This window comes from Corvus brachyrhynchos, unplaced genomic scaffold, assembly GCF_000691975.1.
Source record: "Corvus brachyrhynchos isolate BGI_N302 unplaced genomic scaffold, ASM69197v1 scaffold68, whole genome shotgun sequence".
NCBI lineage: Eukaryota > Metazoa > Chordata > Aves > Passeriformes > Corvidae > Corvus > Corvus brachyrhynchos.
In genome coordinates this window covers 1,016,555-1,031,342 of record NW_008240039.1, presented here as the reverse complement: position 1 = coordinate 1,031,342, position 14,788 = coordinate 1,016,555, and the positions used below count along the sequence as shown (strand labels likewise).

The 14,788-nt window shown below is 47.2% G+C and overlaps 1 protein-coding gene across 1 annotated transcript in view; it reads right to left on the bottom strand.

The window, feature by feature from the left end:
• The window catches only part of RERE (arginine-glutamic acid dipeptide repeats), a 120,983-nt gene that overhangs the window by 63,248 nt on the left and 42,947 nt on the right, over positions 1-14,788 (bottom strand). Inside the window, exons 7-9 of the mRNA XM_017743967.1 lie at positions 7,163-7,211; positions 4,445-4,569; positions 3,484-3,583 (exon numbers count right to left, since the gene is read on the bottom strand). Of these exons, the coding sequence (XP_017599456.1) occupies positions 3,484-3,583; positions 4,445-4,569; positions 7,163-7,211 (274 nt within the window). The remainder of the gene's footprint in view (positions 1-3,483; positions 3,584-4,444; positions 4,570-7,162; positions 7,212-14,788) is intronic.

Below are 14,788 nucleotides of genomic sequence, written 5' to 3'. Positions count from 1 at the left end.
AAAATCACAGAATCCCAGCCTGGTTTGGGTTGGACCTTAAAGCAGAAGGGATCATTCAGCCAAACCCACTTTTATGGGGCTGCAGCATGTCCAGCACCAGTAGGACATCACTGGAATTCCAGAGTTCTCCAGGTTCCAGAGCTGGCTCTTCCATGGGACGATGACTTGTCCTGGACAAATCACATCCCAAGATGAGGGAGAAGGACAAAGACAAGGAAAATGAGAAGCAAGATGGGGGATTGCTGCCATGTGGCCTGAGCAGCTCCATCTTTGGGTGTAATAACTGCAACCCAACACCCAATTTAATACAAAATGTAATTCAGGCCACTTCTTTCAGTAGCAGAGCTGACAAATTTCAGTGGGCTGTGGATATTCTTTATAGCTACGGACATCCTTGCCCTGCTATGAAAATGGAAAATGCTCCTTTTAATTTTTATCAACCATTTCTAAAACCCAGCAAGACAAGAGCCCCAAGTGCCCTTTAGGGTATTACTTGGGTATCAGACAAAATCAAATAAAAAAACCTCCAACTTCCATCTCTTCCCCCCCAGTTCTAATCTATTTTAAGCACCTGTATAGCGATGCTGCTGATGAAGATTAAGAAGCCTGATATTTGTGATGCAGCCACTTTGCACTGGCACTGCCAGGGAGCTGCCAAAAAGCCCAAAATGCAGCTGCAGAACAGCTGTGGGGCAATGCAGGCATGGCCAGTGCTCCACACAGAGCCAGGGCCAGAACTTGCCAATTACCTGCAAAACTTAAAACAGCACTTTAAAAAAAACCTTTCAAAAAACAGGAGTATTTTGCATATTCCCCAAAAATTTTAGAAGCAATCACGGCAGTTGGTTTTGGCCCTTTTTTATCTGCCTGTTTCAATAGTTTCTGTAAAAAAGACTTCCTGACTCATCTTACAAATAAAGTGCTGAAGTTTCTCCCCTGAGAGCGAGGATGAGGATGAGTGGAAATCCCAAGTGGCAGAATTGTCTCCTGCACAGAGGTGGCTCCAGCCCCTGACAGGCCCGGGCAGGGAGCCTGGCCTGCAGTGCTGCCCTACCTCCTGTGAACCAGCAGAGCAGCTGCTCATTAACACTCATCCAGAAGCAAAACTAGTAATAAGAAGAAATGCTAACATATATTTAAATAATTTTTTTATGCTTTCAACCTTGTCTGTAGTTAATGAACAAGAAAATCTGGTCTAAGGGCAAGTTAAAACAGGGAGTAATTTGTCTGGGTGACATCTTAGTTAGAACTGAATTTCCTTGCACTGAGATTACACTGTCATGTTTGTCACTCATAATGACACGTTCCCATGCAGCAGAGTTATGAGAAGGCACAACAACACTATTAGTAAAGAGAGATTTACACAATATTAGCATATCATTGTTTGGTCTCTCCTCCATGTAGTACTACACCAGCTTAAGTGGTGCTATTTTTTCACCTTATGAGGATAAATAGAGTGGCTGGCTCTGATTTCCCCAGCAAAACCATGACCAAAACCTCAGAGATTCGTGTTCCACACTGAGTTTGCACCCTGCCAGCCTCAGTGTCTGTTCCAGGGTTTGCTGTTTCGCAGAACACCAGGCAAGGCTGACCACTGGGAATGAATGATTCCTCTGCAACTCCGTCAAATCTGAGCACAAAGGAGGAAATTAACTCCTGCTTGACCTGGGATCTCTGGGAACAGCACTGCAGAACCTCTGACCAGCAGGCACAGGTCAAAAGGATAAAAGAGGTCATGAGTTTCTGGCTTTGCATTGGTATGGACAGAGAAAGGATCTTAAACCACATCTGATGCTAAATCAGAGTCTTGAGGGCAAAGAGGAGGGAAGGGAAGGAACTACTCCAGGATTTCCCCCAGCTCTCCCTCCTCAGCACTGCCAGCAGCAGCTACAAGGTTCGTGTTGAATATTCACCTTGTTCCATCCTTCCCTGGATTGTCAGATCTGGCATCACCTTCCCCCCACAGAGCAGGATGAGCTTTCTGGGATAATTCTTTCACCATTATTGTGGTGAAAGACTTGCAGGAGCTGCTATGCCCTCCTCCAGCCCTCCCAGTCTGACACCAGCACCCATCAGGAGGGCAGCAAACTCCAAATGAAAACTTTATTTCCTTCCTAAGGGTTACAGTGACAAATGTGGCAGCAAACCTCAACAGCCAAACAAAGGAACAGGAGCTGGAATTCACCTGGAATGTTGAGTGAATAATCCTTTCATTGAGCTGAGATATAAATAAATACATGTATGTGATGTCTGTATGTTGCATTGTGCCTCCATGATCTTCATTTCTATCTGGCATAATTAACAATAAATCGTTCTGGGGGCTTACAGCACCTGTTATTACATAAATAAAACTGCAGCAAAGGAGCTTGTCAAGACTGATTTATGTGAAGTGCTCCTCCAAAGTTTATTGGATTTCCATAATAAGAAATCATACCACACCATTTTCTTTTACATTAATCTTCTGGGTTGCATATGATAATTTCTAAACAAAGACACAACTTAGTGCAGGTTAAGAGGCTCACAAATCATTTATCAGATAAATCTGATCTGTTTTAAATAGGTGGTGAACTGAAAGATAAAAAAGGTACCATTTTGTCAGGACAACAAGTGACCTATCTAAACTGTTTAAAGTTAAACAAGCAGGTTTCCAGAAATAAGTCAAAGTTTCTTAAAATATCCCTGACAGAACTATTATTTATAAGGAAACTCTTTTCTAGAAAAATTCAAAGTGGACAAGGAAAGCATTTTCTAAAATAGACATGCACTAGAAACACAAAGAGAAAAGAATCAGAAGAACAAACCCAAGTATTTTGGGACTAATCTAATTTCAGAAGCAAGAACTCTACAAGTGCAACTGCAGATTCCTCAGGCTGCCAAGCGATTAAAGGGAGTAATTAAAGTAGATAGAGAAGCAGTGAAGTTAAATGAATTTTCTGCATTAGGCTTTTATTATAGATAAGGGGAGAGAAATTCCAATTCCAAAACCTCTTTAGTTATTATTGACCTTAACAGAAATTTGAGTCTCTGAGAAGGATGTCAGGGAACAAATCAGCCAACTGCAGAGTGGTGCAGCACCAGCGTCAGGTGGCCTCCATCCCAAGGGAAAGGAACAGAAGGAACATTTTCCCTGTGAAGAATGCAGGCATTTTAACTCCAGTTAGAACTCCAGACTAGCTGGGCTGAATGGAAGGCCCAGGAGCCAGGCCAGGGGCAGCTGAGCAAATCACAATTCCAGCTGGTGGCCCTGAACTGAGCAGCTTCCCAAAAACACTCACTGGGGTCACCTTCAAGGCACCACCCACGAGGTCATCACTGAACTTCTGCAGGTCAGAGTTAGGAAATTCAGTTGGGATTTGAAAGGAAGGTACTACCAAAAAATGTGACCCCAAAATCTGGCTTACATGCTAAACATCTGAGGCACTCCCTGCTTTAGGTGGCCCAGGGATGGCAGGAAGGCTGCTCTTGCCCACGGGGATCACTTACTGTGTTGAGGGCGTTGAGGGTGGTGTCGTCCCGGGAGGCAGCCACACATCCATCCTCGGTGGATCCCCCGTCACACATCCCTGCAAAGGCTGCCATGCTCCTGCAGGGGAGGGGAAAGGGGTCAATTCCTCAGCTGCTGCTGGATGCACACATCGTGCAACACACAAATACTGCATTTACACCTTAAATCATGAATTTTAGGGCCTTGCAACACTATGGAACAAGGACAGCAAAGCAGCACAAAACTGCAGAGCTGAGTCCCCTCAGCACATGGAACAAATCCAGCATTAAAATCCAATCTAATTTGCTTTCATCAGTTAAAAGTCTGCACTGCCATAGGAGCAGAGCCTGATCAGGATTACAGAAGATGAAACCTGCAGACAGGAGAAGAGAGTCTCAGCAGAGACAGCAAACTCTGTGCTGTCGTCTTGGTTTTATTATGTCAGAAAACTGACTGAAATTGCAGATTCCCCAGCCTCTGAATTCTTGCAAGCTACAAGTAATTTACTGAGACTCTGAATTACTGTGAAGCCCACCAACTTCAGTTTGCTGAACCCACCAGGCAAATCAGGGAGGAACTGAAATGCAACCTGGAGCTCCCAATGGGATTCCCTGAAGGGATCCTCTGCTGACCCAGCTGCTCCACCTGGAGCAGTTCCTCCTTTGTCACCCATCCCACAGCACTCCATGCCAGCACACTCTGCTGGCTTTTGCTGAACCAGCTGCTCCACCTGGAGCAGTTCCTCCTTTGTCACCCATCCCACAGCACTCCATGCCAGCACACTCTGCTGGCTTTCCATTTTAACTCCAGAGCCACAGCTGATGGGAAGATGCTGTGCTGGCCCAAATCTGAGCGTTCTTTTCTCAAACTGAACATCTCAGCTGATGCCACTGGCACCCACAACCCTGCACATTCCCACCCCAGCAGGCCACAGGCAAGCAGGATGGTGGCTGAACTCACCTGGCTGCCCTGAGGTACATCAGCAAGTCACAGTCGTTGACTCCTGGCATCCACACGAGTTCCTCGTGCTGTGTCACCGTGTCCCCGTCCGGGGAAGGGAACGGCTGCAGGTCAGGGAGCTTGGCCTGGAAAACGAGTTCATACGGACATGGCAGTTGTTCTTAATGTCAGGAGGATACACACGTTCATAAATTCTCTGGAATAGTATGATCTGGTAGATGGAAGATGTTCAGGCAACAGGTGGTGAAGGGATTTGTTCCAAGTTTCAGAACTCTGAGGACACTGAGGCATCAAGCCCCAACCCATTCCCTTTATCCAGCACTCCTTCTTCAGAAGGACAGCGATTTTCCTGACAATTATTCAGGGCTAACACCACCTCAGCCCAATGCCTGTGAAGCCTTTCTGTACACAGAAACAGCAGAGCTTGAAAGGAAAGCATTTCATACTGCACAGCCCGCATGGTTTGGAAGTCCAGAGCTGATGGACAATTCCCCCTCAGACACAGCATTTGTCACAAGGGTGCTGATCTAACTGCTGCCTGCCAGGCTGAAACCCTCACAGGACACTCTCATATGAAGGAAGGCAAGAAGGTAGTTACCATACGTGTCCTATTTTAAATCAGCAAGAAACCCTACACATTTGACACCAAGTTTAAAATTAAATGCTCAGTAAATCATTAGAACTGTAAAGAGAAACAAAGACATTTCCTGAAAGGGGAGATAGCTCAGCGAAATGAACCCTGCCTCTAAATAAGTATTACACTCTATCCAGAGACCCAATTAGCATCTTTAGTCATCTACTGCTCTGAGATGAGATAGCTGAGAGCCTCTTCAGAAACAGCTTTTAAGCCCTATAATTACCTCCTATACTTACAACGCTAAACGTATTTGAGAGGCAACATTTATACATAACCAGTAATTACAAGTCACAGGTTCAGATGTCTTTCATGTTCTGCTCTTTAATCTGTACTTTATTTTACTTCTTGCCTGGGAAAATGGATATGTCATTAAACTTCTCTTCTGGAAAGGGATAAGCCAGCACTGGGATTTCTGTGAGAGCAAGGCACTCCAGCAACCAGGGGGCTGCACAAGGCCATGTTCAGTCTCCTGTACCTTTGGAAAATGCTTAATTACTGCAACTACTCCCAGGAGCAGCTTCCTCTTCATCGCAGAATCACTGAGGCTGGAGAAGATCTCCAAGATGATCAAGTCCAAGCTGTGACTCATCCCCACCCTGTCCCCAGCCCAGAGCACTGAGTGCCACGTCCAGGGGTGGGGACTCCAAACCTCCCTGGTTGTTATTTGTAGCCAGAAGTTGTCCCAGGAGAACGTTCAGCAGAGACCCAGTGTTCTCCCCCTGCAAGGTGAATTCTGAGAATTCTGCAGTCCTGCAGAGGGTCTGTGCCCACTCGTGTCCCTCGTGCTGTGGTGCCACAGGCAGAAGCGCGGCGGATCTGCGCACTGAGGAAAACCCCAGCCAGCAGCCTCTGCCACCTGTACCGTGCACAGCTGACCTGAGTAGTCAGAAACCACTGCTGGGACCTCTGCATTCTGCTGCTTTCACCTTGTGCTCACTGAGGGGGGTGAGGAGTGCCCACATCTGTCCCCTGACCAGCACAGCCCCGCAGGCAGAGACCCCTCCCACACCTTCCCCAGGGTGGGTCAGACAGAGCAGGGAGCAGCAAACACCAGCCTCAGTCTGACTCCTGCACAGCTACAACCAAGCCCTCCTGTGCCCAAACACAACACCTCACACTAATGAACAGGCTGGGAAAATCCTCTCGGTGATGACATTTGTCAGAAACAAGGATGAGTGAGAGAACAATGGAAATCTAAAGCATGAAGCAAGCAAGAATTAACAGTATTCTAAATCAATGGACCTTCTTCCTCCTTTTTCTCCCCATCCATAAATGCATGTGGTAATTATACCTTAGAGCAGGGTGACTAATGCCTGCCAAAATATTAGATGACAATTTGAGATGAAAGTTGTTTTGAAGGTATCATTTACAGCACTCTTGTTATGACTACTGAAAAGAACACTACAGGTTTAATTGCCAAGGACTTTTTTCCTCTGAAGGCAAAACATCCTTAAGAATGTGACATCGGGTTCCATAAATATTTACTTTCACTAGTTCTTAAACAAGATTTTGAAGAGGGTCTGAATGAATATTCATCACTTGGATGCAAAAATCCAGCACTTGGACACTACAAAGCCAATTCCTCAGGAAAAGGAGAGGCCTCAGTTCCCAGTGACAGATCTGGCCCTATGAACCAGAGCAAGCTGTATGTTAATACCCTGTAAGAACAGATTATTTCCAATGCTTATGAAGGATTTCTCTCAAATTAGAATTAACATACCAGGAACATCTAGAGTCTTAACCTTATTCTGCTTCCCAGTGTATTCAGCAGCTTTCTCAATTTCTATTTTAACAATCCAAATGACTTAAAGCACTTTTTTAACTTCCAGCAGTTACTCATATTCCTCCAATCTTATTCAAGAATTAACCCAATAGCACTTCTGCTACTAAAAATCATTGACATATCAACATCTGACACAGAAAAATCTCAGTAAGTGAGAACTCTCTAAAGTGAGTTATCTAAAGATGATTCTAAAAAACCCCACTGTATCTGAACACATGCAACTTCAAGCAACTGTCATCTGAACAGACCAAGAGGCAAAAGCATCTCTGGATATTGGAATGCAAACAAAACTCCTTACCTGGTGGCTGGGTCCAACTCTGATTTCACCTTGGGTACTGTTTAGCCTCCTAAGATACAAAGAAAAAACAGCAATGAGAAAGAACTGCAATTAATGAAATTCAGGGTCATATTCTTTTTTGTCACTGCATTTCCAATGCAAATGGCACAGAAGCAAAAAAAACACACTATTAAGAAAACAAGAGGGGATACTCAGGTGTGTCGAGTAACCTGGTCTGTGGAAGGTATCCCTTGGCAAGGGCTGGGACAGTGCTACTCTCCTAGGAAACAAATCCACTCCAAATATGAGCCAAAAGCCTCCAGAAAACAATGAGAACACATCAAAATGTTTTCCCCCAATGCATATTTTTGCAAGACAACCTGACACTGTTTTCTTGTTTTCAGGTTATGCAAGGAAATGACTGAACTAGGAAATCAATTTTCTATTTACAAAGTCATACATTAAATACCAGGTTACATTTTTTCAGCTACAAGGTGTCAGAATTCTTCCCTGTGAGGAGCAAAGGGAAAGCTGACAACAGAAAATGCTGATGCTCTTCCTTTCCTCCCAGAATTCATTTTAAGGCCATGCACATCCCTGCTCATCAGTGTAAGTGAAGCTCACAACATTCCTGTGCAGCGTCTGCAGCTGCACCCAGCCCTGCACCAGCGGAGGCTGCACCAGCAGGGTCTGCACCCACACTGAACACTGGGCTGGTTTCAGCTCAGATGGGAAGAACCAAATATCCCCCAATTTCTTCAGCTGCACCACACTGAATATGATAAATAAGCCATTTAAGGAGCACCCTGTAATTGCAAAGTTAAAAGCAAAGTTTGGGATGGGACTTCTGCTCCCAACGCTTTCTGTGGGAACTCAGTGGGGCTCTCCAACCATTCCTCATTAAGCATGGGCAGAAATATTTCTGTGCCTTTCCATCACCCCATCACCATTTCCTGAGCATATTCACACCTCAAGGTGCTCCCTGCCCAGAAGGTGAGGGCTGAGATGAGCTGCCGTGCAGGAAGCTCTGGCAGGCTGCTCAACATCCCACTGGGATTTTAAAAGGGCACAAAGCCCCTGGCTCCTCAAGGGCACACGATCTGCTCCATAATTTTACTGTTTCCACATCCCCAGGAATGGGTTTCAAATGGAAAGAAAAATTCTTGCTATGGAAAATAAAATGCACTGCAGATTTGAAGCTAAATCATATTGGTGAGAGCAATTACAATAAGAATGGAATGGCATCCTGTGTTTATTCGATGGGAAAGGGAAAAAAGGAGCCAACACTGTATATGAAATGTGACACAAAAGAAACTGCTGTAACAAAGCAGTATCCATAGCAACAACAACTTAATATTTCAGTCCTCCTCAGCTGCAGTGGATTAAATATAATGACAAGATGTTCCCTTTGAAAAGTAACCTGTTGCCATGGCAACGTTGTGTTCTGCAAAGTAAACAGGGGCTGGTCAGAAAGGAGCTGGGAGCCAGCGCCGGAATATCAAAAAGGCAGGAGGCTTCTGTGGCAGAGCAGGGCAAAGCAGCACGCTCTGATCCACAGAGCCTTGTTCCACACAGCTCCAGGAGAGGAGAGAGGATGTTCAGCTCAATGCAGCTTTGTCCTCTCCGCTCTGAAGCAACAAGGGAGGTTGGAGGTTCAAGGCCAAAGGCAGCACCACTGAGACAAAACAGTTCAGAGGTGAGGACGAGCAGGGGCTGAGGCAGCACAGGCTGGTGCAGAGCTCTCATTTCCCAGCTCTAGGAAGAAGGAGAGAGGGAGGAAGGCTGGCACAGCAGCTCCTCCATGACTTCCAGTACAGAAACGAGCTTCGCCCTCTGTTTGTCACCTGCCCTCATGTTCACACCACTCACCAGGTTACACCAAGGCTGGCACAGCTGGCAGCTTTGTCCACAGACACAGTGCAGGAAGGACTGGAACGTGGCAACCAGAGCTGCCCCACAGCACAGCAGAACGGCTCTGGGGATAACCTGGGCTCAGGACTCGCTGGTACACAATGCCCAGAGCCAGGCAGGATCCAAGGCTGGGAATTCGCAGCAGAACTCTCCTGAGGCTGGAGGCAACGGCAAAAGGCATTTGGGGATTTCTGCACAGCCCTGCCCTGTCCTTGCTGTGAATCCCAGCCAGTTCTTGCCCAGCACGTCCAGGGAAGGTCTTTGCCGGGAGGCTGGCAGGCTTCTGATGGGACCACACGGGCTGGATGCCCCAGTGGCCCTTCGGGGTCAGGGATCACCTGACAAGGTGGGATCTCAGAAATGATGCAAGTGCTCCTTTCATGTTTCCCTTTTTACTGCCGGAGTTCAGCAAGAGACTTGCTCTGCAGTGGCGGCACATTTTTCACTCGGGCTGGCACGGGGCTGAGGGAGGTGGCACTGCTGCAGCACCATGGAACCAGCTCTGCTCTTGTGCAGCTCCTTGCACCCAGCAGCAGCCAGGGTTTATTTGTCCTGCTGTGGTCACCGTGCCCTCAATGTTCTCCCCACATGCTGCGCTCCCACTGGCTCTCAGACAGCTTCTGCCAGCCAGCAACAGCTCAAACCCCACGGAAATAACTCAGTGCTACCATTAAGTTTAAAAAACCAGCCCACAACAAAACCCCAAAAACAAAACCAGAACCCAAACATCACACACAGGACAACATTCTGTGCTACCCACGTAACCACCCCGGGCATCATCATCCCTGATTCTGCAGATTGAGGTGATCCCTAATTAAATGAGAGAGATGCTCCAACAGAAGAAGGTTTTCAAACCAACCAGTTCACTCAGCCACAAACCTCCTCTCAAACTGTGTTTCTGATTCTCTTCAGAGCTCTCCAGAAAGGGTTTTCAAAGCCAACTTGCTAAAACCCATGGCCTGGTGTGGCATGGGCACATCAGTGACACAAACTTCACGTGCAGAGGAAGTTTCAACCATCACACTGAAGTGCCCTCAGCCTGACCAGCTCCCAGCAGCCTGGAATGCAGCTGGAGCAGGGTCAGGGCTGTGGAACTGGCACCAGAGATGGCACCAGGACAGGGGTCCCTGGGCTTTCAGCCATGCCTGTGTGAGGACAGGCCATTGGCTAAAGAAGTGCCCAAAAACAGCTGGAGAAGGTCATTATTTCTATACAACCAAAGATTAAAAGAGGAAAGACATCTTAAAGCCAGGATATGGAGGGGTTTGGGTTGTAGGTTTGTTTTTAATAAGCAATAACAAGCTGTAGCACTGAACAAGGAATCTTACAAGATTTGGGGTTATTTATGAAGCCTGGTATCAACATCAACGGCTTTACTAAATAAAACCAAGCCCATGTTAGACACATGCATTGTAGAATAAACTGCAGTCATACACTTTACACTGATTACCAGCCATTATTAATGGCCAGATAATCAGCTACATCCACTGAGAGTGTCACACAGTAAAGCAATTCTTAGATACTTGTGACTTCTGTAAAATTAACAGAAACTCCCAAGAAAGTCTCAAGAGAAGGGTTTTTTAAAAAAGTCTTTTAATTCAAATAGTCCAATATCCAAGATGAAAGACCCCTGCTCTTCAGAGGCAGTTCTAAAAACATCTGGCAAGGATCATTTTGTTCCATTTCTAGAGGGACAAAACAGGAGAGAACAAAATCACTCCAACTTCAGCAGATTAAAAACCAGTTTATCAGGGCCTGAAAGTGACTGGCACTGCAGCCAAGAGCATCTGCTTATGGTCACTGTTGGAAGGCAGGATATTGAGCCAAGTGCATCCTTAATTTTAACCCAAAATTATCTTATGCATGTCACGTTCATACACTGCACACTTCAAAATGTAAAAGGGACAAGCACGTTCAGGCTACTCAACCTTTAACAAAAAAAAAAAAAATCGCACAACTACCACAAACCTGAGTTAAATACCTCAGAGGAACAAGTTCCCTGACTTCACCTGTGTCTTAAACCTTCATTCTTTAAGCAAGATTTTAAAATTAATTTTATAGAAATAGTATCTAATGCTCAGAAAATATTCTTTCCCCTCGTGACTATAAGCTTCATTTAAAACCCATTTTAACAGTGTGTTATGATTTTTAAAAAAAAGCTGAAGTAATTTTGTGTTCTGGGCGAAAAATCCAACCTGTATTTCAGGCAAATGAACTTGTGAGGGAAGGTTCTCAGCGCTTGCTCACTCCAAAGCAGGAATGAATAAACATGTACCAACTCCTGTACCTCCAGAGCAAGCTCCAGCCTGCTCCTGACTGCAGGGGCACCACGGGAAGGACGTGGAGGCTGCCCTGCTGCTGTCTGCAGAAGGAAGTGCTTGCACAAGTTCGAGTCAGACAGGAAAAGCTTTTTCAAGATAACGTTATTTTTTCATCGTGTTTATAGAGGAGGAAAAAAACAACCTATAGAGAGTTCTCAGTGTGTCCCAGAAGGTGGGATGGAGGTGACAATCATTCAGCCAGGTTACTGCAAAGGAAGGAAGTGCTCTCTCCACGCAGGAATTACCTGTGTGGGGAACATTTTGCTGGCAGGTGCCATGGAGCACCTCTCTAACACTTGTTTACCTCCAGCTAAGGAAGACACCAGCATTTTGATCATAAGTTCAGAAAAATGAATTGCTGGGAACCATTGCAAAATGCAAAGGTTTTTATCTGGTTACACACGATTTTAACAGAACTGGAGTGTTGTTTACAAGCAGCATTTACACTGGTGAGTAAATGTGCAAATGAATCCAGCATGGAATGACGCTGTTTAAGTGTTTGTCCTGTACAGTTTCTAAAATGGCCAGGCAGTGCCTTTGCACTTCCCAGAGCAAATATTCACTGCCAAACCAGACTGAACACCACAGCAGCACCACTGCTCCAGCACAGCCCCAGTTCCTGTGCAGGACAGTGGAACTGGGCAGCAGCACAGCAGGGAACTCTTCCATAAAGCTTCATCAGATCAGCGACAATAATCAACCTCTGGGGCTCTGAACTTGCTTGACAACACAAGTCTCCAGCTTCCTGAATAGCAAACACAAGGAGAAGCAACAGCTTGTGTTAGAGGTGATAAGCATGAAGAATGGGAAGCATGAAAGGAGCTGGAAGGTATCCCTAGTTCCACCATACACCTGGAAACAAGCTCTAATTAAAACAAATTACATCCTAAAGAATTGGAAGGAAGGGGAAAGAGGTAATCTTACTGATTTATGCCTGGAAAAAAAAGCTGAAATGAAGGCAGAACAAAGGGAAGAGACTGTTCTTCATCTGAAGGACAATATTCAAGCACTTCCCATGATATATCTGCAATTTCTAACAGCTGTTTGGAGTGGCATTAACTCACCAGACCACCTACCAGCACTGCCTGAACTGGGAGAATCTGCTGGGCACCCAGCCAGGACAAAACTCTCCGTTAGGAACAACTGCAGGAGCACAGCTCCAGGCTGACCAAGGAGGATGGGGCAGTTCAGAGCACTGCCAGCACCAAGACACCTCACAGCCTCATCCGACTGCCAGCCAGGCTTTCCTTGGGTTGCTTTTTCTGGGGGAGGGCTGTGGGTTTTAGGGGTTTTCTCTGGCTGGGGGGAGCAGGGAGGCTGGGTTTCTATTTGTGTTGTTGCTTTTTTTTTTTAAACCCAAGTGTACAGCCCTGTGCACCTGAGGAGCACACAAACCTGAGGAGCTGCTTGGTTATAAACTGGCTGCCCAACCCCTTCTCTTCAGCCTAGAAGTGAACATTTAAAACCAATGTTAAGGACACGAGCTAAGCTGCCATATCCCTGTATTCCTGCAGAGCACTGATGGATTCCTGCACATATTCAAGTAGCTCCTTTATTAGGAATAAGAATGTGTCCAAAGCTCAGGCCCATGGAGACTCCTCTCTAAACTAAGAGGTGATCCAGCCAGACTGAAGCTCAAGGGAACTGAGCTCTGTCATCATTAGCAGGACTTGCTTCAGCCAATGGCAAAAGTGACCAGTGATTCACATGAAATAGGTGGTTTTGATTTTTTTTATGCTCTGGAGGTATAAAAGGAAATGGATAAGGGAATGACACTTGGGGTAGGATACAGACATGGACATGGCACTGACACGGGCAGAATTCTGCAGGTTTATTCATCACTCATTCCTCAGCTTCTGACAAGAATCACAGGCTGGGTTGGGTTCAAAGGGACCTTAAAGATTATCTTGTTCCCCCCCCTGCCATGGGCAGGGACACCTTCTACTATCCCAGGTTGCTCCAAGCCCCATCCAACCTGGCCTTGGACACTGCCAGGGATGGGGCAGCCACAGGGTGCTCTGGGCACCCTGTACCAGGGCCTCACCACCCTCACAATAAAGGATTTCTTAATTTCTCATCTCATTCTGTGCTCTGTTAGTCTAAAGCTGCTCCCCCTTGTCCTGTCACTCTGTGCCCATGTGAGAAGTCGCTGTCTCTCCCCAGTGACACAGCCCCTGCCAGGTGAGTGACAATGTGTGCAGGGCTAAGGGCCAACCTCCTGCTACAGAGTTCCAGAGATGTCACTGGGAGCAGCACACACAGTCCTGTCCCCTTTCAACCCAAACACTGCAGGAACTCCCAAACAGGTTCCCCTGACTGAAGCATCTCCCCAGCCCCAGAGCCCAGGGCGAGGGGTGAGCTCTGCAGGACCAGGGCAGGACAGCCCCGCTCTGCACAAGGACAGAGCCCTGTGAATGAGAACAGGCTGCACAACCGTGTTTGCTCCACCAGCACACCCGAGTCCTCTCGGACCCATTTATACTTAGCAGTGACACCGCTGGCTGTCCCACAAGGACCTCAGAGCCCAAGCCCTGCACTTTACTCCACCAGCCCAACCCCGTGTTTGCCAGCCTGGCGAGCTTCTGAGGTGCTGCCTGCACAGCTCTCCCTGAGCTGCTCTCCTGCACAAGGCAGCACTGCTGCGGTTCAGATGCACCAGCGTTCTCTGCATGTGGCTGACAGCAAACACAGCCACAGCAGCTTCTTCTCCTTCACACCTGGGCAAGTGTCAGCGGGATCAGTGCCCTCCATCACCGGGAGAACCACCCATCCTCGGAGCAACCAATGGCTGCAGATGCACGACCCTCCTCTCGCATCACCCAAACAGGCCCAAACATCCCCTGATTGCACTCCTGCAGTGCCGGCAGGGAGGCTCTGCAGCTGCCCAGACCTGCATGCACACAGCTCCACTGAAATCCCAAAAACCCCCCCAAACCCACCCCGCTGCAGCGTTTCTCCCCGTGCCCCCCTCGGCAGGCAGAGCCCCTGGCAGTGCCCTCCTGCTCCGGGAGCAGCTGCTGCCGTGCTGGCAGGGCTCTGAGGAACATGCAACAGCAATGAAATGATCTCATAAACATTGCAGAAGTGACGAACAACAGCAAAAATCACCATGGTTTCGGGGAGGCCGGAGTGATGTAGCCTACCTGCAGGGGCTGAATGGATCATCCATGACTATGACAGGCGCTTGTGGGTTGGGATGGATTGCTGAGCCCTCTATTACCAGCTCAAACTCTGCCTTTTCCACTCTACCAACTCAAAATGGAGGCACATGCGGGCTGGGAGACCTCGCCGAGCCTGCACTGAGCTTGTGCTGTGACCTAAGCCCGCACGCAGAACGCAGAAACTTCGCCCTCGGACCGGCGGCACTGAGCATGTGCTGTGACCCTCCCTCCCTCCCTCAGCCCTGCCTCCCTCA